Raw genomic sequence first — 25717 nt, forward strand, 5'->3', positions numbered from 1 at the left:
ATCTCACTCCTCTGCAATGGGGCAGGGCCACCTTCCACTAAACCAGGTTGTTGGCCTGGAACACTTTCAAGGATGAGGCAGCAAGAGCTTTTTGGGAAGCCTGTACGAAGGCCTTGCCACCCTCACAAGGAATAATTTCTTCCCAATATCCAATCTAAAACTCTCTTCTAGTAGGTTTATTGCCTATTTATAGAAGTTATTATTTGGCCCTTGTCCTATCACTAAGCACTCTGTACAGAAAGTCACTCTTTTTTATGAAGCTCCCTTTTAAAGTACTGAAAGGGGCTGGAAGGATTTCTTCACCTGCGTATCAGGGATGCAATCCAACATCTTCTGTTCTCAGCAGCAACAAAATCCAAAGTAACCTGCTGTAAGGAGTAATAGGGCATACACTTTCTGTGTCTGCTGTGAAGGAAGTCCACAGATGGAGGCTGCCTCAGCTCCTTGTCCACTCCCAAGCAAAACCCCAACCTTAAACCACAAAGATTTCCTTAAACTATCCTGGCTGCCCATGCAGGGAGAATGCAGATGGTAGAACAGAATCATTAAGGTTGGAAAAGACTTTTGAGGGTCCAAACCTTAACCTAACTCTTCCAGGTCTACCACTACACACTTCCAGAGACAGTGATTTTGGTGTGAGTCTGCTTTTGTAGAGACAAACCATTTTTTTCCCCCCATAGGAAAAAAGGCACAACTGCAATCATACAAACTACTGCTGTAATACCAGCCACAAACCCTGCAACACTGAAGGGACCAAAGCAGCCCACTATTTTTGCCCAAGTTTATTTCTAGAAATTTGTACAAAAATTGATACTCTGTAACACAATAATCTATCAAATATGACAGATGAACATTTCTCTTTAGAGGCAAGATTCCAGGAATGTGAAGTACCATTGTCTTGCACAGAAGAAAGGCACATTTTAGAGCTCAAGATATACTCAACTGAATGGTTGAAAAGGCAGGTCAGACATGCAAGTAGTGCAGTGTTTCACGTTCACATATAAACAAATTGTACTCTCAAGAAATCTCACTACAAGCAGTGTTGACATCCACGTAAACATTTTATAATTACTTTTAAAAGTAGAATACTTTAGATCCTATGTGTGCAAAGGCTACTCTTTTACATTCACTGGATGGAGTCATTAGGAGCTATCTTCAGGCCAGAAGTTACATGTAGATTTCCCCAAACACTTCTGGAATCCACAGCACTTGCATCAATAGTCCCACTGCATTTTCCCCCTATGGGCAACACTAGGGCTACATGACTGCACCATCCCACTGCTCCTAGAGCTTATTCTTGGAGTTTTGTGGCTATGAAAAAGTCCCATATTTGCAGCTACAAGTCTCTGTGCAAGCAGCACCTTGGACATACCTGCTTCTAAACTGACATTTTCAATACAGTGGTAAATTTACAGCCACAAAATCATCCACTACACGATGGATGAAGGTTCACCTGACTCTTCCTACTTGGTTTCATGCACCATCCACCAGAAATGCCACATCAGGGGGGCTGGCAGCCCAACTGTACTTCCAGAAATGCTTTTTCCAAAGCAGAAAGACCCTTGTGCTACAGAAGCATGTCTCAACAGGGCTCTTGTGCAACACACTTGTAAAATTGCCATGCTGCTCAAATCAACCTTCTGCTTCTTAGGTTGAAAACCAGATGGATCCTACTCTCCCAAAACTGCTTGTGCTAGTGGGTACAGTAGCTGTAAGAATTTTTCTAATCCATTGCTGGTGACCCAACAGCATTATATAGCAGATTACAAAGGCAATCATTTAACCCATCCAAATCCTCACAGCAATGGGGAATTGTGTTGTTTTTTGGGTTTGTTTTTTTTGTATAAAAAGATGTTTGTAATGGGATTTCTCTAAAGCAAAGCCTTTCTTTATTATTTTTTAAAGTGGTCTAGCAATACTTTAAACACTTGCTTTGCAGGATACATACACCCACACATGCTTTCAAGTACACAATGACATCTTGGACTCCTGGAAAAGATGTGTTGGTTCTGAGAGACGGAGGTGCTGCTGAGCCAGGATCTTCAGTTGACTTCCAAAACCTCAGTCTCCGGCAGGCCAAATCTGGTCTTGTATTTGTCAAAGAGTTTAATCAGGGAGTCCACATACATGCTATGGTAGAAGTCCACATCCTTCTGGGAGGGATTATCAATTTTGGGGATGGTGATGGGCTCTCCAACTGATAAAAAAAGGGACAAATCCACATTAGCTTGAATGCTCCTACAACCTGGATATTTGTCCTCTATGGACACAGCTATGGTAATTCAGCACATCATTCTGGCACAGCACTGTTGGCCATTATAGCAGAGGTTTGCCTCATTCCTTCCAGTTTTACCAGGCTCTGAAGCACAACTGTCCCACAACAAGCACACACATCACATCTGCAGCAATAACAGATTTGCTTTAGCTAAACAAATGCCTCTACTGTTCAAGGTGGCTAGGAAGTCCCCTTTATTTACAGCAGAATTATAAATCCCCCCTCAATTAACAGGAACTGAGAGTCAGTTCTTATGTATTCCCCTATACATGCCACAAAAGCAAAGCTGACCTTTTCTCCCCCTCCCTCAAAGCCTCCTGCTTTGTGTTACAAGACTCAAATACAAGTTTTAGGGTTGGCTTTAATATTCAGCATTCAAACATGCATACCACTGCAGCATGGGGGGCCAGGTTGCTTCTGACTTTAGCTATCCAAGGCCAAAGAAAGCAGAGCTACAGCCTTTCCCTCCCCCACCCCGCCCCAAAAGAGCTCTCTTTCAAAATTGCCTGGAAGCAGAACATTGATTGAAGGCTGATAACCTCTGGAAACTCTTCTAGCTCATTCTCAGTTTTGCTGGAAGGTTTAATATAGAAGGGAAAGCCACTTTATAGTCAAGACTCCAAGACCAAACTACAGCAGGGGTACAGCAAAGACTCAAGTATTCTGCTACCTATAGAGACACACAGCATGTTTATACCAAAACCTTACCAACAGTAGTGATGGGCTTGGAGTAAGGTAACAACCCCCAGGTGTTGGAGGAGAAGAGGCCACGGCCATGAAATATGCATGGAGCAAAGCCAATGTGCTTCTGGAACTTCTTCTGAACCCATCTTCCCCAGGAACCCTCTTCAAAGATCACTTGCTTGTACACTTCATTCTCCCCAAAGGAGTAGACAGGAACCAAGTCCGCTCTAGAAAGACAGAAAAATTCAGACCCCACCCCCTGGACTGCAGTTCACATGACAGCCCCACACTTGCTGCTCTGTGTTCTGCCAGGCTGCACAGTTGCTGGTACTGTTGCCCAGAGCTTTTTTTGCAGCACAGGGTACTGACATAAGCCAGCCAGACTTGGCATGACATAACAGATATACTTTGAAGACATACAAGAGAAGTGTACTGACAATGGGCCTGTGGAACATTGTGCAGTCAGGCATTGGACACGCCTCCATATACACTCAACTCCTATTTTTGATGGCCATCTCCTTTCAGACACACGATCGGGGGACTGCACAGGCCATCACCCCATAGTGACATTCCTCTCCTTGCCCTGGAAGCCTCCTGCTGTCCCAGGGATCCCCCCTACTCCTGTACCTTGCTCAGGGGCAGAAGCCAAAGGACACTCATGTCTGATGCTCTGGGCAAACATCCACACAACACAGCAAAACTCCAAAAGGGAGAATCCCTCCAAGGTATCAGCTGCTTCAGGGAACAGAATCACAGAACGGTTTGGCCTGGAGGGGACCTTAAAAGGCCATCTAGTCCTATCTCCTTGCATTGAGCAAGGACATCTTCACCTAGACCAAGTTGTTCAAATAAAAGCACCTTCCATTGTGTTTCCATGGGAGCAGTACTGCTCCAGCACTGAGGTTGCCCCTTACCCATGACGTAGAGCCAATTTCACAAATCCTTTCCGGTTCTTCAGTGTCACAGAGTTCTTCCCTGGGGTGCAGTTCAGGGACTCTGCTGCCCCTCCCACCACGATGACGATGGCATTGCCACTGCCATTCTTGGACAAGATGTAGTCTATGCTGTCACGGTTCACAGGACATATTCCTGGATTAAGGAGACAGACACAAGGGTCATGCTATGAGATTGACTGGTGACTTCAGGATCTTCTACTTACAGCACAAAGTTTATGCCTCAGTTGCAGGTTGAGTTGTCCAATTTCCCTGTGGTCAGAGAGGGAGGTATTAGCAGGCAACCTATTTTTCAATTAAACAAGCAGTTCATAGACCTGGCAGCACGAGACTTGGTCATAAATTCCACAAACATCAGCTCTCAAAAATTCTCCTTAATCAAAAGACTTCAGCAAGGATTTTCTATGCCTAGTGATATCAAAGACATTAATGTCAGACATCCTCCCTCCATGTGAACTTTACCTTTAGTGAGGAAGAAAGCAGTTGTGTTATTTTGATGGATGACAGTCTGATTTTGACCAATTCCTCAGCAAAATTAGGTAGTGGAATAGATGTGGGAGAATACTTTCGTGATATAAAAAAGAATAAATGGACAAACCTTTAAGACAGATCTGAAAGAATACGAAACTCTTGCAATTTACAGGACAGTGTTTATGTAAGTCCATACCCTGAGGAAAGTGTCTGTGAAGGTCTTTCCCTCTATTCCACACTGGAAAGAGCAGGACCTCTCATCACCTTTAATAAGCAATCTCTGCCCTAAAGCACCTGTCCCCACTCCAGGGAAATGAAAACCCAAAGACAACACCTGTAATTTCCTCTGTATTGCTTTAAAAATGTGAAAAAATCTGATTATCAGTCTGCTCTTAAACTCTTGCTTTTATCCTACAATTGGTGTTAAAGCTTGCTCCTGCTGCCTCACTTTTTTGGCCAGACTTAGCCAAGGAGAAGTGGGATGCCATCACTTACATTCCCATCACACAACACATCTGATCTGAGTACTTTAGGTCATTGCCCTATTACTCTCATGGTATTAATTGCTTCAGCCAAGAACTAAATGATGAACAGGGCCTGGGGACTTCAACAGGATGAGTCCACCAGCCATGATGTCTATCTGGGCATCAGGGTCAGAACCTATCCCAGCTTCAGGTAAGAGCAGAGCAGACCACACTTGAGACAGATCAGCTGGAATTGTAGATGAAGATTTAGTTTCCTTCAGTACAGCTGTATCTCTCTGACTGCTTTTCCTCTGAAAGGCTCAGGCTATACTCACTGCTCCAAATTTCAACTTGGTCCCATTGTCCACACCCAAGGCTCATGCTGGCTGCACAGGCCTGGCAACAGGTTTATGTTCAGCTCTTTCACACTGAGCAGGAGGACACTGCTGCTGCTCACAGCACCAAATAGTTCCTTCAGAAATTGCAATGAGATATGGAGTCAAATGGCAATAAATTCTGCTTTTTAGCACATCCACACAGTATATAGGGTTTTCTGGTCGTCCCCTCATGCCTTATAGGATCCCTGTTGTACTTAGCCTCTAGTAGGCTGGAAAATTAAGAATTTGTACTAGCTGTAAACCAACTATATGTATTGGTACAGTGTTAGGATTTGTTATAATTCCACCTGGAAGTGTCTCGTCCACAGAAAAAAAGAGATTGAGGGAATTATCAGCACTTTTCAAGTGATGTTAAAGTGTTTGTATCAGCACCCTTTAGTTTTAGTATAGGAATGTGAAGACAAATTATGGCTTTCAGAAGGTTAACTTCATCATACCTGTAGTCTTGCTTAGATCCTAGGAACAGAGGAAGCATAATTTTCCTCTGATTTAAGTACAATGTTCAGGGACAGCCAAGCCAGCAATGATGTTGCTAAAGCCTACTTCCATATTCCTTCCAAAAAGGAGAAAGCAGCTCTGGCTGGCTGAAAGACTTGTCTGCCAGTCATACTGAACAGATTGAAGATGGTTTTTTAAAATAAGAAGGTTGCATGGAAACTTAAGCAACACAACTAAATTTATAGATGTGACAGACTGGAAAGCAGATCCCAGCTTCTCATGTACTGCAGTCCTGTGAATTCCCAAATTATGGGCTTTACACAGCAACTAAGATCAGTAAAAAAACCAGCTTGTGATACTTCTCTTTCTAGACAGGAACAAACACCTTTCCTGGACCAGATCATTAGTTTTTCTCTCCCTCAATTAAGACAGTAATCTCAAACAGTCAATTCTAACAAGTCAGAGTCAGGTATAACTACTCTTAACTTCCCAGCCATTGTACTCATTAAGGTATCTGTTTTAAAGTCATTTATTGATTAATCAGTTCCAGAAACAGCAAACGGATTGTTTGTTACTGGATTGTTCAATTCACAGTCTTTAGGTGTTACTCCCTCACTTCTATCTAATTGACAGGTGTCCTCACTCCAAAAGGAAGCTTAGGCCATACACAAACACTTTATTGACATTTTAAACACTGCTTCCTCTGCCCAGTCATAACTTACAAGCCCTGCAGCATTAAAATCCTGGACTCCATTAAAACAGACCTATTAATGTAATTCAGCACACTTACATCACTGCACAGTCTGTGTGATGCATCTACAGGAATACATTCAGGGAAGGGGCTCTCTGAACAGCTGGTATCATGCAATACTTCAGACTCTTTACCCACAGCAGGCACCCAGCAGTGGGTTTGGGTGGAGGCAGCATCTACCACCACCACAAAACACAGATGTGTGACAAGTCATGCGGTAGTGAGCCCAGGAGCTGAGCTGGCCTCCGTTACTCAGTATTTTCAGTCAGTGCAACTTCTTCCTGTACCTTCCTTGCAATAACTAGGACAACCTGGTTCCATGTCTCCACCTTCCACAACTACAGTTGTCAGATACCTTTACTATGCTTTTGGACAAGAGTAGCCTGGAGTTCAGGATGAACACAGAGGAGCAGCAGTCCTGCAGCCCAAACTAGTCACATTCACAGAATCACAGAACAGTTTGGGCTGGAAGGGACTTTTAAGATCATCCAGTTTCAACCCTCTGCCAGGGACAGGGACACCTTCCACTAGACAGGATTTCTCACATTTATTCACAGCTTCCTCTTGACAACTATATGAAAGTGACATTTGGCTGATGCTACCAGCAGGAAGTGGTTACGCGAGCTTCCAACACAGCTTGTCACTTGAAAGGGGTAGAGACAGCTCAGAGTCAAGAACGTGAGCAGAAATGGCACAGGATGACTGCACTTACCACCAGACATTAAGTAGTCCCTCAATATGGGCATCCTGAAGTTCCCAGCCAGGGTAGCAAGGTACGGTCGGATCCCAGGGAATTTCTGGCCGACACCCGTGGCCTCTGTGCTGAAGTTGCAAAAGGCACCCAAGCCCATGATGCCATGTGGATGGTACCCAAAAATGTAATTCCTGGTGGTCAGCAGATTGTGGGTTTTAACCAGCTAGGAAAGAAAAAAAGAGCTCAGTTGAAGATGGATATTTTCACGTAGTAAATAAAAATGGGAGAAGCAAAAAAAAGTCACATCCCCCAGGTTTTGTCTCTCTTCCCAGCACAGAGAACAGCCTAAGAGCTCATGTATGGGCTCTCCTCGATTTCAGAGGCTCTGGTAGGAATAGCCATTTAGACTTCAGTTTCCAGAGCAGAGGGAGCAGAATAAACAGACTGATCTCAGACACAAGAAGCCTGTAAGCCAAGTGGGAATAGGGCATGGCTTGCTGCAGCCTGGGCCTTTTGCTTCTCTGTTCCTTCCAAAGGAATTCTTACACACCCCTTGCCCAAACCAACCAATTTCTTCAGTCCTGTAGCCACAGCTACACCTCCTTCAGGCCCTCTCTCAGCACATTAGTGGCTCACATCCCAGTATGAGAGGGAAAGAACATAAATGTCACTGTCTCAGAGCAGAAGCAAGTTCATTTAATGCCTTAAAAAAAAGAGCCAACCAGTTAATGGGCCAGTTGGCCACCTTCCAAGTGGGAAAATGTGCAGAAGAGTGGTGACCACTGGAAACTAACTCTCCTTTTAAGAGGTTCTGCCCAGGCCTGCACACCAGAGGGACAATAAGACACCTCAAGCCATCTCTGATTCTTGCTGGGCATGCTCTAGGAGTTGTGATCATATTGTTCTCAGGCTGTGCAATATTCCTAACCATTTGCTCCTCTGTTTGCACAGCATGGACTTTCCACAGCTGTCTTAGCTAGCACAGAACAACCCATTCCCTGGTACCACTACTGCCAGAGGGGGATTTTTTGATGCTATAGGTAGCAGCACCATCCCACGTGTCAGAGCATCTTCCTCAGGCAGCACATATGCAGCCTGAAGAAGTACACAGCACAAAACACAGCAGGGCTCCTGCATCATCCTAGAAAAATAGAGACAAAATTTAATTTTTTTCCAGATGTCAGAATAGCTGGTGTTGGAAGAGACCTTAACAATCTTCTAGTTCCAAACCTCTGCTGTGGGCAGAGACACCTTCCTCTAGACCAGGCTGCTCCAAGCCCTGTTCAACCCAACCGTGAACACTTCCAGGGATAGGGCAGTCACAGCTTCTGTGGGCAACCTGTGCCAGGAGCTCACTACCCTAAGAGTCAATAATCTCTTCCCTAATATCTAAGCTAAACATCTCTTTTCAGACTGTAAACAGCGCCACTTTTTGCCAACTGCAACACCCCAGCAGCTCTCAGAGCTACGAACTAAAGCTTTGGCACCTCATCCCTCAAACTGTATATGCAAAGGCCACTCTGCATGAGTTTCCATAGGAAAAAAACCCCACAGATTTCCAAGGTGTCACACCAGCATTACCCACCCCACTGCCTTGGACAAGACGTGTTCTGGCACTACACAAGTTGATTCTGTCCGATCACGCCACAGGGAGCTGAAGTTCCATTGCGACACACGCTAAAGCAGCGTGCTTAGAAACTTGATTCCCTCCACCCTGTTCTCAGCCTTGCCCCCAGATGAAGCTACAGCTCCTGTGCTATTTAAAACAGCAGCTGTGATATAGGCATGATGCAGCAGCAGCTTCCACAGGTTGACTGGCCCTCTTTCACAATTTCCTCTGGCTTTGACATCATGTAGAGCTCCAGGAAGAGGGCACAGACACTTGTGGTCACAACAGCTCTGCAGAGCCCCATTGCCTATATCACACCCAGTCATCTTTTCATTCTCTTTCCCTTCTTTCCCAATTAGTAGATGACTTTGCTTTCACTTCCCAGTGTAGAAGGGCTGTCCCCTTGATCAGTTATAAGAAACAGGTATCACAGACTAAAGACCAAAAACCAGTGTCAAGGAAAAAAGTAGTGATATGGTAAGCAATCCCTCCATCTATGTTCTTGCTCAGATGTAGAGAGACTTCTGCAACAGGCTATCCAGGGCAGTGGTGGACTCCCCATCCCTGGAGGGAGCTAAAATCTTTGTGGATTTGGTACCTGGGCACATGGGTTAGTGATGGTTTTGGCACTCCTGGCAGAATGGTTGGACTTGATGATCTTAGGGGACTTTTCCAACCTAGACAATATTCTGACTTTTTGACCAGAGTCCTGGTAGATACAGACGTGCGGTTTGGCTGGATAAGCAGCAGACACTCCTTTCTTAAAGCTCCTATAAGAGCAAGGTGATGATTTCCAATCCTCGTCCCTCACCTGCGCCAAGCACAGCTCTTTTTATAGGAAAGACAGCTGACAGAGGGTTTGTCCTTGTCATTCTGGAGCACGAGGCACCTGCATGTTGAGCTTGGCAGAGCCACACATATGGAAGAGACGCTGTTCTCCTGCTTCAGCCTCTCTACCACATGCAAGGACATCCAGATCCCAGTGGAGCCCATTGCTTGGATACCTCATAGGAGCCCCAGCCAAGCTGCAGCCTTATCGCTGTGGCTGTTTTCCAAGAGCTCTTGTTATGGAGCCACAGGATTGGCAATACCCATGACAATCAAATCACCCACACCACTGCAGGAGCTGGGCAAGAGGTATGCAGGGATCCAACTAACCAATGACAGCAAGGGAAAAGAGCAGAGATTTAGCCTAGTATTCACACATATATGCTTTTCCCATTTGTCCCATGCAGGCTGCCACTGCCCTCTACACCTGTCCCACAAGACAGGGGCTCACAGAAGGTAAACATGGAGGGTGCAGGTGAGGGTCAGTCTGTTTGCCCAGGTAAGAAGTGACAGAACAAGAGGACACAGCCTCAGGTAGTTGTGTCAACTACACGAGGTTTAGATTAGGTATTAGGGAAAAATTACCCAAAAGGCACTGGAATAGTACAACTCAATCTTCAAGGTCTTTTCCAACCTTAGTGATTCTATGTGTTCTTCCACCCAAGTCAAGCCAGGGAACCTAAGACCAACAGACATCAGACAGGGTTGGGGACTTCTCTGCAAGTGGAGGTCTTGAATCTGCTAATCCACAAGCTCAGCCCAGGAAGGGTCTGACCTGCCAATACTTTTATCTCTCCCTAAATTTAATCTAGAAGCAGGAATTTTTGAAGTAGTGTAAATCACGTATTTCTAGACTCAAGCACGAGTGCAGACAATTAAGCGCACAAGACAGGGCTTTGGAACTAGATGCACTTAAAGGTCTCTTTCAGCCCAAACCATTCCATGATTCCAGGCTTCTCTTCAGAAGGCTGATCACTCACTGCTGGTTCTTTGAATCCCTCCCCTTGAGAAGCAGTGTTATCAGGCTGCCCCAAGGAATTGCTGTACCTGTCACTGAACAACACCATTGCAACTCTGTTCTGAACCTCCAACTAGTTTGCCTTCAAGGTCTTCTCCAGTCCCACACAGCTCTTTGGATGAGGCAGAGTCAGCACCTCCCTGCTGCATCTCAGCCAATCAGTACTGGGAGTGAAGCTGAACCTTCACCCCCTTGCACTAACACACCTGTCCCCAGCTGCTGTTAGAGACCAAACCTGTTTCTCTGGGAGCAAAGTCCATGCACCTGTCTAATAAAAACAGATTTCTTTACACAGAACTAAGCCAGCCTATAGAAGCAGTAGGCCAGTGCAATAGTGCACAGAAAATGAGTGTTAATATTTGAGTGCCAGATACAGCTAAAGAACTATTGCCAATTTTATTTTTAGGAACAGTGACACATTCAGTAGTGGAGAAAGGGGACTGCAGAATCACTGCTGCTCAGCACAAGGTGCCAAAGAGCAGGAAAAAAATAAATCAATTGTTTGGGTGGGAGCTGAGCAGCACTGACTGTGGAAGCATGCAGAGTGCAGAAAACCAGAGCTCATCCTGCAGGATCCAAGCAGCAGGTCTCATGAGCATGTAAGCTTGCAAAACAACTCAAGAACTGCACTTAGTCACAACACACGCAACAACGTATGGAAGAAATTATCTCACTTTCCCAGCAGTGCAAGCCAGAACCTGAAGACCCCCTGCCAGGCTCCCAGTGTTATATATGGCACAAATTCACAGAATGGCTTGGGTTGGAAGGGACATTTAAGCTCAGCTTGTTCTAACCCCCTGTCCTGGACTGGAATGCTTTCCACTACACTAGGTTAGGACACAACAACTAAACCCTTCTATTTCCATTCTGTAACTCAAGTACAACAATTAAGGAGGAGCTTTGCCAGAAAGCTACCCAAGACACAGAATACCAGACATACTGAAGAGAAAAGAAAGAAAGACTTTCGGCAGCAATTCCTGCTCTGGCCAGATGCCCACTCTCCCACTGCAGTGAGCAGGTCTCTCTGCACATACCTGAAGTGCTCACAGCATGACAAAGGTGAGCCAAAGGTCTGAAGCCCTGGCTACCTGGAGTCCTATTGCACATGTGAACATGCTCAGGTAACAGCTTCTTTGCCTACACAAAACCTTTAGATCATGCTGACACTCCCAGCATGACATCCTCAGATCAGCAGTATGTGCTTAGGAGGCTGCTGGGATCAACAGCAGGAGACAGAGATGGTGTTTGCAGATGATCTGCTCCAGTCCAGCCCCATGCATACACCTGCAAGGGCTTGGGCTTCACCTGTCACTTCAAGTTCAGGACTCAGTTCACTGGAACATTCCTCAGCCACTTCATGCACTGCTTAGCTTAAAACACTATTTACAAGGCCAGACATTAAACAGCAGACAAACTTAAGTTTCTGGTGTCATAAAATAGTTTATTACTATCAGAAGTCCCAGAGAATGTGGCCAACCACTGCTCATGCTGAGTAACTGAGCCAGATTCAGGCTGCTTTCCAAATCCACCTGGTATTACAAAACATGACCTCATATCTCCAGGTAAGGGTACAATAGTCCTGGTGTTTCAGGCTGGGAGGCAGTGCTGACTCCAGTGAGATCAGCCTAATCAGCACAAACACCAGAGCAGAGCTTGATTCTCATGCAGCTGCTCTAATATAGCAAACCAAAAAGGGAGAAATTCTTTTGAGGGTGGTGAGGCCCTGGAACAGGTTGCCCAAAGAAGCTGTAGCTGCCCCACCCCTGGAAGTGTTCAAGGCCAGGCTATACAGGGCTTGAAGCAACCTGGTCTAACGGCTGCCAGACCATGGCAGAGGGGTGGAATGAAATGAACTTTAAGACCCCCTCTAACTGTCCTGTGATTCGATGAATTAAATCTGAGCTGATAGCCCAACACACCTTGTACCTGTGCAGGTATGGATGCAGCTACCACAGCTCTATATGCAGACTTGGCTGGAGACAACTTCAGCATTACAAGTGCCACTAGTGTGACTGTCACAGGTGATCTGTCCCTGCAGTGCCCAGCAGACCCATGGCACAGGATGAGATGCAGCAGAGGACTGTCCTGACAAACCATAAGCCTGGGACACAAACCAAGCCCTACTGAGCCATTACACAGATCAGGATCTAGTAAAAGGGATTTTTGCAGAGAGAACATTTAAACAAGTGATCGTCTGTAGACCTGTTTCCCTCTTGGCTAAGAACAGGTAACTAGTTTAACCCAGGAGTTCCCATGCTCTTAGCAAGCCCAAGGCATTGTGGTTCTTGGCAGCATTCCAAATATCCAGAGATATTATTCAAGCCAATGCATTGTCCATGCATCAGTCCCAGAACTGCAGAAAACCACCTCTAGCACCTCTCTATCCCTGTAGCAGCTTTTACCAACCCTGCAGCCAGCTGGCTGTTCCCCCAAAACATGCAGGAGTCATCTCCCAGCTGTCAGCCCTCCTGTTCTGCCCTTTGCATGTGAATTACCAGTGGACTCTATAAACCTTGCACAACTCCTCCCCTCTTAGTGGCAAAGGAATTACACCCATAAGGAGTTCTCACAAATGGGGTACGTGAACTAGCAAGTATTTATTTAAAAACTGCTGCAAAGTTTAGTTTATCTACCCCATCTCATCTCTAAACCTACTTAAACAACCTAACTCTTTGACAAACTTTTAATATCCACAGTGAATGTGACCCATAGGGCTTCTGCAGAGCATATTTCCATGAAGACAAGGATAAATGTACCATCAAAGGAACAACAGAACAGCAGAACCAGCACTACAGGAGACCCTTTGGAATCAAGTCCTCAGCATAACAATCAAGTCCTCACCATTTCAGCAATATCCAAGGCAACAGTGTTAAGTGCAGCACTGAGGACTTGGTACTAGAATACAACACATCTGAGACCCATCTTCTACAGTAGAGCCTGCTCAGTTCTCTGTCAGCCATGAGATCCAGGCTGACTTCCAGCCTGTGCAGGCGTAGTGAATTTTTCCATGTCCACTTAGACTTGCCAAGAATTACCTGTTAACAACAGCAAGTCTCATGGTGAACTTGGCAGTGCTCAGCTAATGGTCAGACTTGCTCTTAAAGGTCTTTTCCAACCTAAATGGTTCTATGTTTCTAAGAGTACAACAAAAAGTTTGTTCACCAGCAGCTTGTTCTCAGGCACCCTGAGAGTTCAAGTGACTTTGCAAAGGAAGAATCCAGTCTAAGCTGCTTTGGCATCCTGCTGGAATTGGATTCCTTGTTCGCTTCTGAGGCTGGACTATCTTGGGGATAGGTAGCTCAAAAGCCGTATCAAGGTCCCTCCCTCATATTCAAGTGGAATAAAACTTGCCAACAACCTTACATAACAGTCCTTTCAGCTGTGTGCCCTTCCAAAGAGGATCGAGTTCCCTCCTAACCGAATTTGACCCCTGCTCCCTTTCCAAGTCATCCAGCTAATTCTGCGGTCCCAGAGCAGTCTGGCAGCCCCGTCTCTTTCTGCAACATGCCTGAACCAGCAGGAAAAATACAAGTATATGGTGAGCAAGTCACAAGCTGGAGAACTGAACCTATTCGACTTCTGGTGCACAGAGGTCCCAGATATTCTGGTCCAATACATCCCAGAGCACAAGGGTTACTGGAAAACCAGCAAAAACTGAGCTAGATTTTATTATTTATGAGAGGGGAACAGTGTTAGGTTCAGGTATGACTCAGGACTGCTGCAGCACAGAAGAGAATGACAGAGTGATCTGCATTGGAAGGAACTTTAAAGATCATCCAGTTCCAATTCTCTCCCATGGGCAGGGACACTTTCCACTAGACCAGGCTGCTCCAAGCCCTATCTAGCCTGGCTTTGAACACTTTGAGGGATGAGGCAGCCACCACTTGTTGGGACAACCTGTGCCAGTGTCTCCAGAAGCTGGAGAGATGAAAAAGGATTGCAGATTGCCTCCAGGAATCCAGTAAGATCACTAGAAACAGCAACTTCTGACAATCACATTGCCACCATTAGTGAGACATTTCAGGTTTTCTAACCACAGCTGCCACAAGCAGTAGCATGGCAGTGGTGACTGAGCCATGTCCTGCTTACAGTCCAGTGTCACACATAGACCAGTGCCAGTACAAGACACTAAAGCAGCTAAACCCCAGGGTATAAACTTAAACTTTTACTTACTCTTATTGGAAAATAATCCCTGAAGTACCTCCATATAGCCCAGTTTCTCACCCACTGGGATCTTCTTCCCCCTGTTGAGAAAAATTAATCATGTTTTTAAAGCTCTTTCCACATAGCTGTCCATCAAAAAGCCTAAAGGACTCCAGCGTTTGCTGTCTCACTAGAGGAAGCAAAACTTTTGTTCCTCCAAGTGGGACACCTGCATCATTCACTGAAATCAGTACACACTCTGGAATACAAGGTACTTCAAGCAAATTAAGGCCTGACTGCAAATTCACAGTAGACAACTCTACAATTCAAGCTACAAACACTCAGATTCAACATCTGAGAAAGGCCAAAAGCATGGATGATTTCAGTTATCTTGAAGCAATAGAGATCTGTGCTCATCTGTCTGGCTATAAAAGTAGTTGCCAAAACCTGTTACCACTGCTGGTTCCCAGAACTAGCTTCTACAGGTTTCTGTTTGGTTTTTTCTGAAATAAAGTCCTCTGCTTAATTTGAAGTAACATTGATGCCATATAGGACCCACATCTTAATAATCACATCACAGTTCAAACCTCACAAGAGCTGGAGAGGACAGAAAAGTCTTGAATCTTTAGATCTTTCTGAACTACAGAAAGAACCTCTGCGTTATAAATATGTTAGTAAAAGTCAGCAATAGCATAATAGTAGTGAATATTAATTCTGTATTGCCCTCAGCATCAATGAAACCTGCAGTCACTGCTCATGTTGAGGGCTGATACTAAAAAGCTTCACTGAATAATGCTTTTGGTTAGTGTTTCAAGCCAAGTCCCACATAAGAAGGGAAGTCATCCATTACAAGGAAGTGCTTCTTTGTCCAAATATGGAGACAGGGACACTTGAACAACAAGGATCTGTTCTGCAATATTTACCTTTCTTTGGTGTATTCCAGTCAAATACCAGCCAGGCTAAATATAGAGCAGCAATCGCCCAGCAATCTGTGCACAGTATGTACATGAGGATTAAAGTGCAAGCAATACCTGGAGAGGTGCAAGACAGAAGAAAACAAGGTTGCATCAGGTTTTGGTCTCCCTTTACACCCCTTGCCTTTTGACTCTTCTATGCTGAAATCAGTCTCAGTCTGATGTCATTAATCCTCAATCAAATTTGATTTGGCTAAAAACCCCTTATGTAGGGCTGATGCAGCTTCCTCTAGAGCTCTGGAAAACCTCAGCCTCTCCTTAATGGTGCCTCCAGGCATCTCTTATCTCCAGGTAGGGCAGCTGCTTTACCATACTTGATGATGACCAAGATTTCTTTGTTGCCTACACAAAGGGTTTTTTTTCCCCCCACAGCTACAACATCTTCCACAGGTTACACCAGCTCTACATCAGCCATCCCACCAGGGTGCCAAGGATCCCACACACAAATGACCTTGTCATTTTAGCACAAAGTGAATTGGGAAGGTAGAGTGAGACAGATGCTGAGAGCAGTCATTCCTCAGTTTAATTATTAACAATCCAATGGAGCAGAGCAGCCTGAGGTTTCACATAATCCAAGTACCCAGGGATAAACAGGCTTTACTCTTACTGGTCTAACACAAACACTTCTTGCCCACCTCTGGTACCTCCTGGAAGAAGACCAAGCCAAGAGGAAGGCATTCCTGTTGCAATCACTTGCATCAGTTACCAGCTGCTTCTAAGAAATCTCTGTGGATATTCCCATGAGGGAACCAAGTATGACATTTCCAATTGTGTCAGCCTCATTTGCATGAAAGACACAGACACAGAGCTAAACATCAGTCAGTCTTTCCATAGCTCATATGATTTTTCTAGAGCCAGAGAGTCATTAATAATTGAAAATATCAGTGCAACTGGTTTACAATATCCATGCATTCCAGGAACTACACTGCTGCAGAACACATCTAGTAATTAACGCTTACATAAAAATTAACATTTTTGCATTAAAATTCTTCCAGAATTACAGTCAAAACCCCTTTGCTCTAGGCCAAAAGGCATTACCCATGACAAGGAAAGTGAGAACCCATTGCAGCACAGAGATGATTTGGAGTTGTTTCTCTACTTTGGATTTCAATAGCCAGAACAAATCCTGCAGAGCAGAAAGAACATTCGATCCCGTGCCTAAAGAAAGAAAAATAAAAGAAATAAAGTTACATTTGCACACTGAGCAAAGGGAACAATATTTTTCCTTTGAAATAGAATCACAGAAGGAAGGGTCATCAAATCCAACTTATTTAGTAAGAGGTTTCAGATAAATGTGCAGTTTGCTTTTAGAGCAAGGCTTGCTAAAAGCTAATATTTTCCATGGAGTTTGGGCATCCTGGAAGAGGAAGGATTGCTATCTGCCAACATCCAGCTTTCCCCAATACCCACCTAAGCAAGCCTCTGTTCACTTGACCATAAAAATGCAGAGGATGTTAACATATGTTCCTAACACATACCCTCACCTCAAACTGCCAGTTCCCTGAAGTGGCATTTGGTAAGAGGGAACTCCATGAGCTCACAGTAAGATAAAGATCAGCTGCCTCAAACCACAGGCAAGCAGACACCAGGCTGTGGTCTGAGCTATTCTCATCCAGCCTTCCCAAGGCCTGTTGCACAATTCCCAGTGCTGTTCAAGGAAAGCTCTGTGCTCCAGCCCTCAGCACAGCCCAAGGGGCTGGTTGAGCAACACCTTGGCACACAACCCTGAGGATCCACAGCTCTAAGTACTCTTAAGAGTAAGGAAAACTATCAGCATTCCTAAAGCAGTAAATAAGGAAAGAGCTGAAAGCCACTCTTGTAGAAGATTAAGATATTCAAGCAGAAAAAAAACCAAAAGTGGGTAAAACACTTGCTTTCTATAAGAACCACCCACTGCAGCTTTCAGCAATACACTCAACCTCCAGAAAGAAGCACTTGGAAGTGGGTTTTCCTTCACTTTTCTTCATTACTTTATTTATAAGCACCATAATAACTGGCCAAAACACAAATCAATCATGCGTATTTACATATTTCCTTTTGTATTTAAGGATCAACCTGTAATTAGGACTATGAAAGAAGCTATTATATTGAATAGGTTCAGTGTTTGCTGACAAGATATGATCCTGTTAGTGGTAATAGAATAGCAAGTGTTCGCACTCAGTCAAATGAAAGTGATTGAAAATAGCTTCTCTAGGTATAAGCAGGCACTAGGATTTCTGGTAGTTTCTACAAAAATACTCTCACTGGCACATCCTTTAAATATGTAAAGCAACTGTTTCATAGCAATGAAGGTCAATTTAGATTAGATAAAGAAGCAGTTTTTTATTATGAGGGTGGTGAAACAGTGGAACAGGTTACCAGGAGATGCCTCATCCCTGGCAACATTCAGGGGGAAGCCACACCAAATGCAGTCTAAATTCAGAGCTAGACCACCCAGTTCAGACCCTTGGTTCTGCTTAGTCCATGTTACATGGACAATCCCAGCAGTGGGTTGGGCATTAATTACTCTAAGCAGACCAAGTTATAGGCTGGGATAGATCATACCACTATGATCTATCCAGTAAACTGAAACCTACAGCATTAATCCAGGTTGAAGCAGCAGCTAGAGCTGGAGGCAGTTCTTTATAAGACAATATACTGTGGTATTAAGGATGAATCCAGCAAGTAGTTCTCCTGTTTCTGAGGCAAGACAGGAGAATATATGTCATTGTGCATTGATTTGCCACACTAGAGTATCTAAGCAGTGAGATTCAGAAATCCTATGCTGTAAACTCTAGCAGCAAATCCCCAAATTTGGAGTGAGGGATAAACTTCACCCCATTTTTTAAAAAGCCAGTTGCCTGTTCAAGGCTAAAATAATTCTTTGGGTTTGGAATGGTTTGTATTCAAAGACATCTTTATAGCTCATCTCAATCCAATGCCCTGCCATGGGCAGGGATACATTCCACTAGACCAGGTCACTCAACTCTTGCCAAGGGTCCACAGCTCCAGGAACTTGCTATCCCAAAAATCTTATAAAATTGCATGTGGACAGACTTGATGTAGACTGAGGATTACCAGATACAAGTTTAAAGAAAGCATTTAGCAATAGTGGTGTCACTGGACATATATCTGTCTTCAAAAGAAGCTACAAGTCTCACAGATTATTTGTGACTCATAATAAAAGCCCAAGCCTCATGTTATTTTTTTCTTCCAGCATCTGCATTTACACTACCAAACCTCTTTGGCTTCATAAATCCAACACTCCAGCCTTGGACCAGCTAAATGCCTATCCTCTTCCCAAAGAGAACAACTGCTTATTCCTCTAGATGAGAATTTGTACCTTAACATCTTCTAGATGTTTGAACAAGTTACAGGCATTGCCAGCCCTGTAAATAGACCAGTACTGGGTAGCACAAGTCAACCTGTCAGCTTGTTTTTTGAACCACATAAATCTCACATTCAACTCCTGCAGACAGAGGGAAAGCAGTGGTTTGGCAGACAGCTCTAACCACCTGCCCTTGTACAAGTGTCCTGGGTTATTTAATTGCTGAAAGCAAATATATCCTTCCAAGAGAACAAGATTCTCCACATCAGAAAAGTCAGTAGTTACTATGGTCTGAATATTAACACTTAATTCCCAGTTAAGAAGTGAAAGATGCCCAGTAGCAATGGTGGGAATGGTCTGTCAACCTGGCAAGTTCACCAGGTCTACCTTTGCACCAAACCTGCAGACTCCAGATTAACCCATCTCATCAACCAGGCATTTATAGATTTTTAGTGCCAAGACAATCCTTTCCAGACAGTCCTGAGGTTCCTGTTTATCATGTCAGATCTGACACTGTGTATTCAACCCCCCATGCAAGCCTTGCCTCCTTTCAGCTTCAGCAGCCAGGAGGCATTTTTGGAAAGACTCTCCATGCTCTGGAGAACCCAGCCAGTTACTAGTGGCACAGAGCAGAAGAGCTTTGACAAATCAACAGAAATGGGGGTGAAGGGAGAGTTGGCACTCAGCCACAGAAGAATAACCCAACACTGACACTTGAGTTCAGTCCATTAGAGAAAATACTTCATCTTAAGGACTCACCTGTGGGCCCACACCAAGTACCCTCCACATATTAAAAACCCAAAACATTTTTTCTAACTTTCAGAAAACAGATTATCCTAATAACCTAGTTTAAAAGGGCTCGGTAGACATAACTGTAATTTGTATTCATTCCCATCAATCTTTTCCCAAGGAAGTATTCTGGATCCTGAAAAAACCCAAACCTCCATATTCTACTGAAGACAGTAGCTTGTCCTGTGCTGGCCACACAGCACAGCCCCTGGAGCATTTTCCAGGGTACCTGTCCCAGAACTGGAAAGCTTGCCTGGAGAGCCTTAACTAGATGACACTAAGATCCTTTCTAACTCAAGCCATTCCATGACAGTTGGGGTCAGCCTTGGCAAACCATATCTACACAAGACATACTTTACCAACAGCTTTCCTGGTCTCAGACAGATCCCGAGCACCTCAGCTCACACTGCAGCCCATTCCCTGGAGGACTGATGGCATACCCCCTGCACTGAGCCATTCATGGCTCTCAAGGATGTTCCTTGTCACAATGGACAGAGTAGTAACTTCTCCAGGAGACCACCCTGCTGCTCAGAGATGGCCATCATCTGCAGCCTTCCAAGGAAGCTCAGGGACATTAGCCAGCTATCCTGCAACTGGTGATGGGCTCACCACACTTTCATCATTTAATTCCATTTAACATCAAATGCAGGAGTTGCTACCAAGGAAATCCTGGAGTCAGTAAATGGTCTGACCAAGCATTTGAATCCTACAATGCGGACTCAGCATCTGGTGCTCTTCTAGCACAGTTTGCTTCAGATAAATTACACAAACAACATTTGTCTAGGCAGGGAAGTAGAATCAAAGAATGCCAAGAGCAGAAGTAAACAGGACTTCACACCTGGGCAACCAGAAAAACCCAACTGAAGGACCTAATTAAAAGTCAGACAAAGAAATTAATGGAGAAGTACAAGTATTACATATAGTTAAAAATGCACTGAAACTTTGTTAAAGGCAAGCTTCATCTGCTACCTTTTCCAGACAATTATCATGTTAACTCTTGGCCACAAACTAAACTGCTTCTCACAGCTTACTTAGAAAGTGTGTTACTTAGAGGAAAACCATATTAGACACATCAAAGCATAAGCTGCAAATGAACATTTTGAGCTACATATTTGGCAGAGAAGGTGAAATTGAAAGCATAGCAAAGATCGGTAAGATAAACAGACCGGTACTAGAATATTCAGGAGGACTCAGTCTCCCATGCAAGAGCAGGAGCCCACACAGCATGCTGGTGCACCTGTAAAACCCCTTGAGCAACACAAGCTCTTCTGTGTCTTGGGTTTTCTTGGGTGCCCCAAGCACAAGCATATTCACTCTAGAGTAAACAATTAATTAAGGAAATAATGAGTAGCCACCACAGAGTATAGTCATCCTGTCCCATATAGAGCTTTAGAACAGTCTGCTCCTGTCCCAGGAAGCTACTCAATCCCATATTATCTGCAGTACTGTGTGTCTACAACTGGAGATCAACAGTATCGTTAACAGGGACAAGCAAATAAAAATTTGTATCAGTTTTTTTTAGAAAGGAGCTGGGATTCTCCAGACCCAGTAAACAAATCTGTCATGACATTTCTCATGTTTGTTCTGCCTTTACTCACAGCACTAAACTCAGCCCTCAGTCTCCACACTCACAGCTGTATGTAGGTTAAAGTGATGTAACCCACAAGACCCCACTGTCCCAGATCAGCCAACAAGCTTAGATTTAAGTTAGCAAGACTCAACAGGTCTGGACAACAGATAATGACCCATCTTACTACAGCTCATCAGCGTGTCCAGAGCACATGAGAGCTCTGAAAGAAGTTTCAAGCAAGCCTAGACCTCCACCTCCCAAGCAACTCTGTCAAGAGAAAACATCTCATTGCAGCCAGCCATGATCCTGCTCTACCAAAACAGAAGCTCCCAGGCTGTCCACTCCAGAGCAGAACTGAGGTCTGGTAAACTTCAAATGCAGTGTAAGACTAACTCCAAGGTAAAGCTAAGCAAAACCATCTTCCTCATCCCAAACTTCTGACTGATGAAGCAACATTAGAAAAGAACTTCAGTACATGGCCACCTTTCAATGTTCCAGCCACAGCGGCGTCTTCCCTCAGAAGAGGGGGATGAGGCAGACTTCCTTGCTGCTCTGCCAAACATAAGGAGACCTTGTGGGCATCCTACAGCCAAAGGGGGGCAGGTCAAGATGAGGAGACCACAATCCCTCCTACCCAACCAGGTGTCTCAGAGCATCATCCTACCCAAGGCATTGGTCCAAGATCTGCTCTGGTTTTTGCAATACTGGGTTGATATCCAAGGACATTCCTCTGCATATACACAGGGAGGGATACAGAGGCAAATGACTGCACCTTTTTTTTTTTTTTTTTTTTTTTGCTTGTTTTCAAATAGGGTAAGACTTAATTCAGCCAAATTTACAAGCACCAGGACAAAATCAGGTGCCAGGAAAACAGTAAGACTAAAGGACAGTATGAGCCATTCAGATGCTCACCCCAAAGTCAGCTCTTTGCACAAGCATGATACTCGGAAAAAAATATTCAGGGAGGTAGGAAAAAAAAAAAGAAATCAAGTGGGTTTGTTCTACACATCCTCTGTAGTGGAAGAAGCTGTTCAACATGATGAAGCAGTACATAAGGTCTCATGAATGAGCCTCTACACCACACGACCTCTGCCAGTTCTCATCTGCAGGGTCCCACATCACTATCCCCAAAACCCAGCCAAAGTCAGAGCTCCTCTGGGAGGTATCTGGACTTGGCTTTGAAGCCAGTCCTGTGCTCTCCTGCCAGGAAGGGTACAGCACTGGCAAGGGGTTGGTGGATATTGCAGTCATCAAGGCAACATCCCCTGTCTACTCTGGCAGAAATATTTTAAGTTAAAAAGCACAAATATCACTGCAGGATCCCCACGAGGTGCCTCAGAGGAAAACTGACCTGAGGAGAGTTAAGACAGCTTTCCATCCCTAATCAGGATTATCTAGAGATGAGGCCAATCACTGTCCCTAAACCACACTCCATTTTGAATTATGCATGTGTCCTAGATCCATCATTAACATGCCAGTGCCAACAAGGTGGCTGCTGAGGTCTCAGGTCAACTCTACGTATTTTATAGGTTTCTTGAATTATTTATTCTCAGCACTTAGTTTGCAGTTAACTCTCAATTTAACAGTTCAGATGCTGCTAATTAAAATGACCTCCCTCAACTGAAAATATAACTTGTCCTCTGTTATGTCATGCAAGCAACCAGAGTTATTTTAGGAAACAGATCTGAATACAGGAAACACATGCAGGTCTTCTCTCCAGTCGGTTCACAACTGATCCTCCAGATCAATCTCTAATATCCTTCTGGCTGAGGACCAGCAGCTCTACACCCAGGACTGGGCAGGACAGTGCAAAAGCAAGACCTCGGGGATTAATTCACCAGGTTCATGTCCTTTCAGCTCTGCTAACGATTTGTTTAATCAATAAGCCATTTCACAGGTCTCTTCAGCCCAGGAGGTATTAGCAGTTTGCTTTTTGCCTTTCACAACACAGAACAGTCACTCAAGGACCCTCCACAAATCACAGGATAAATCGTCCAATTGCATTTTCATGCAAAGCCCTCACTGTTTGCAAATCCTGAGTTTTCTCTAGATGAGCACCCTTGCAGAAGGGATACAAAATATGTAGACTTGCTGAATTTATTCCCGCAAGATCCTCTGAGATGCCTTTACACGCAGACAAGGTAGCTTGTGGTTTGGATTTATTGTACTGTCTCTCCAAAGCCTTTAACCAACATGTTCCAGCGTGCAGGGAAGTGTTGGGTGTCTGCAGCAGCTCAGCCCACCATGGGTGTCAGCCACTGACACCCATTCCACTTCTCTCAACAAGTCACTTACCACCAAGGAAAGGCTGCTAAAGCAAACTTGGCAGAACAGGTTACCACGAAACTGCTGCTGAGCTCTCAATCTTCAGCTCCTCATTATAAAACAGCCACAAATAGCAACATGTTGCCATTTTTTGCCCTCTCCCCTTGATGTAGGTGTGGGGAACACAGAATTATGAAACCGTAGGACTTGCTAAAAAGGCATTTTCTACGCTAAATGGCTGTATAAAAATAAAACTGAGACTGATCGTTATCAGCCATGCAGAGCCGATAAAAGTACTTTTCCTCCTACCATGACAAAAAGGGGGGGAGGCGGAAGACTCCTTCCTACACAGGTCCCCCACGCCCACACTTTGCCAAGGTGCAGACTCGCTGTAGTTTCCAACTTGGGAAAACGTGCAAGACCATCCAGAGCCGACCCCACCAGCCCCAGGAGCGCACCCCGAGCCTCCAAAACACAAAACCTGCGCGGAGACCTGTAATCCTCAAACCCAAGAAAAGCCTCCTCCCCGCCATTGCACACCGCTCTTCCCCTTCCTTATTCCCCTTGAACAACGTCCCTGCGGCCCCAAAAAAAAAAAAAAAAAAAAAAAAAAAAAAAAAAAAAAAAGGGAATGCCCTAAAGCCGAGCGTTTCGGTGCTGCTCCCACCGCAGCCCTGGGAAGACGGGAATGCTGCTCCGCACCGCAGCATCCATCTCCGGGCACCAGGAGCCATCGCCACCCCTCCCCACCACCCACCCCCCGGCCCCGGTACCTCGGAGCACCCCGGAGTAGGCAGCGATGATGGTCTTCATGGTGCAGGACGCGGTCAGGGCTGGGGCAGGGCCATGGGATGGAGAAGGACACCGCGCCCCCGCCCCGGCGCAGGCGGCGAATAGAGAAACTCCGGCGGCGTATCCATATATAGCCCGGGGAGGAGGAGGAGACCGAGGGACGGGGAGGGGCGGGCCCGGCGGGGGTGGGGGGAAAGCTCTTGACCCCGGCGGTGCCGCTGTCTGCATAGGATAGGGATTTGGGAGCGGGGAGGCGAGGCAAGGCAGAGACCACCCCCCGCCCCCCATAAAGACTGTTTCCTGCCCTGCTTTATAGAATCACAGAACGGCTTGGATTGGCACAAACCTTCAGACTCATCCATTTCCAACGCCCTGCCCTGGGCAGGGTCACCTCCCACTAGACCACCACCTTCAACCTGCTCTTAAACACTTCCAGGGATGAGACAGTCACAGCTTCTCTGGGCAACCTGTGCCAGGGCCTCGCCACCCTCACAGCCAAGAATTTCTGCCCAATATCCCATCTAACCCTGCCTTCTGACAGGGGAAAGCCATTCCCCTTTGTCCTGTCCCTCCAGACCCCTGTCCAAAGCCACTCTCCAGCTCTGAGTCCCTTTAGGCACTCAGAGCCTCTCTGAGCTCTCCCCAGAGCCTTCTTTTCTCCAGGCTGAACATCCCCAGCTCTCCCAGCCTGTCTCCAGAGCAGAGAGAGCCTATCTCCAGCCCTCAGAGCATCTCCATGGCCTCCTCTGGATGCACTCCAGGAGCTCCATGTTGCTCTGATGTTTGACACCAGGGCTGGAGGCAGCTCTTGCAGGTGGGGTCTCACCTGAGTGGGACAGAGGGGCAGAATCCTGCCATTCCTGCTGCCCACACTGTGGGATCAGCCCAGCACACAGGGGCTTCTGGACTGGCAAGAGCAAATTGCTGGGGTATGTGCAGTTTCTTGTCCATCAGTACCCCAAAGTCCTCATTTTCAGGGCTGCTCTCAATCAATTCTCCCCCTCACTGGTGGGTAGGAGATACCCCATTGCTCTACTAGTGCTGGGGCTGTTTAAGACACCATGGCCCTCTTCTTGCTCAAATGCCCTCCCACCCCACTCCTGGCTGATTTCATCTTCCCCACTTGGCTTTGGGACTTCTGGGTTCCTAAAAAGCCGTAATAAGTCAGCTGAGACTCTATTTTCCTTATGCAGAAAAGCCAAATCTTTATTGTCCAGGTCATTTTTTATAGGATTATCAGAAGGCACCATGTTGAATTTAATTGGTTGGCAATACACTCACACTTAGTTCATTG

The 25717-nt window shown here is 45.3% G+C and overlaps 1 protein-coding gene across 1 annotated transcript; it reads right to left on the reverse strand.

The window, feature by feature from the left end:
* Positions 1 to 767: 767 nt before the first annotated feature.
* DGAT2 (diacylglycerol O-acyltransferase 2) lies at positions 768 to 24535 on the reverse strand. The gene is made up of 8 exons (XM_083855058.1): positions 24405 to 24535; positions 16739 to 16858; positions 15650 to 15757; positions 14757 to 14827; positions 7147 to 7351; positions 3874 to 4048; positions 2984 to 3186; positions 768 to 2197 (listed from the first exon to the last, which is right to left on the reverse strand). Exons 1-8 carry the CDS (start codon positions 24442 to 24444, stop codon positions 2043 to 2045), a joined length of 1077 nt encoding a protein of 358 aa, XP_083711184.1. The 5' UTR covers positions 24445 to 24535; the 3' UTR covers positions 768 to 2042.
* Positions 24536 to 25717: the final 1182 nt, after the last annotated feature.

This window comes from Zosterops lateralis (genome assembly GCF_965231275.1).
Source record: "Zosterops lateralis genome assembly, chromosome: 2".
Taxonomy (NCBI): Eukaryota; Metazoa; Chordata; class Aves; order Passeriformes; family Zosteropidae; genus Zosterops; species Zosterops lateralis.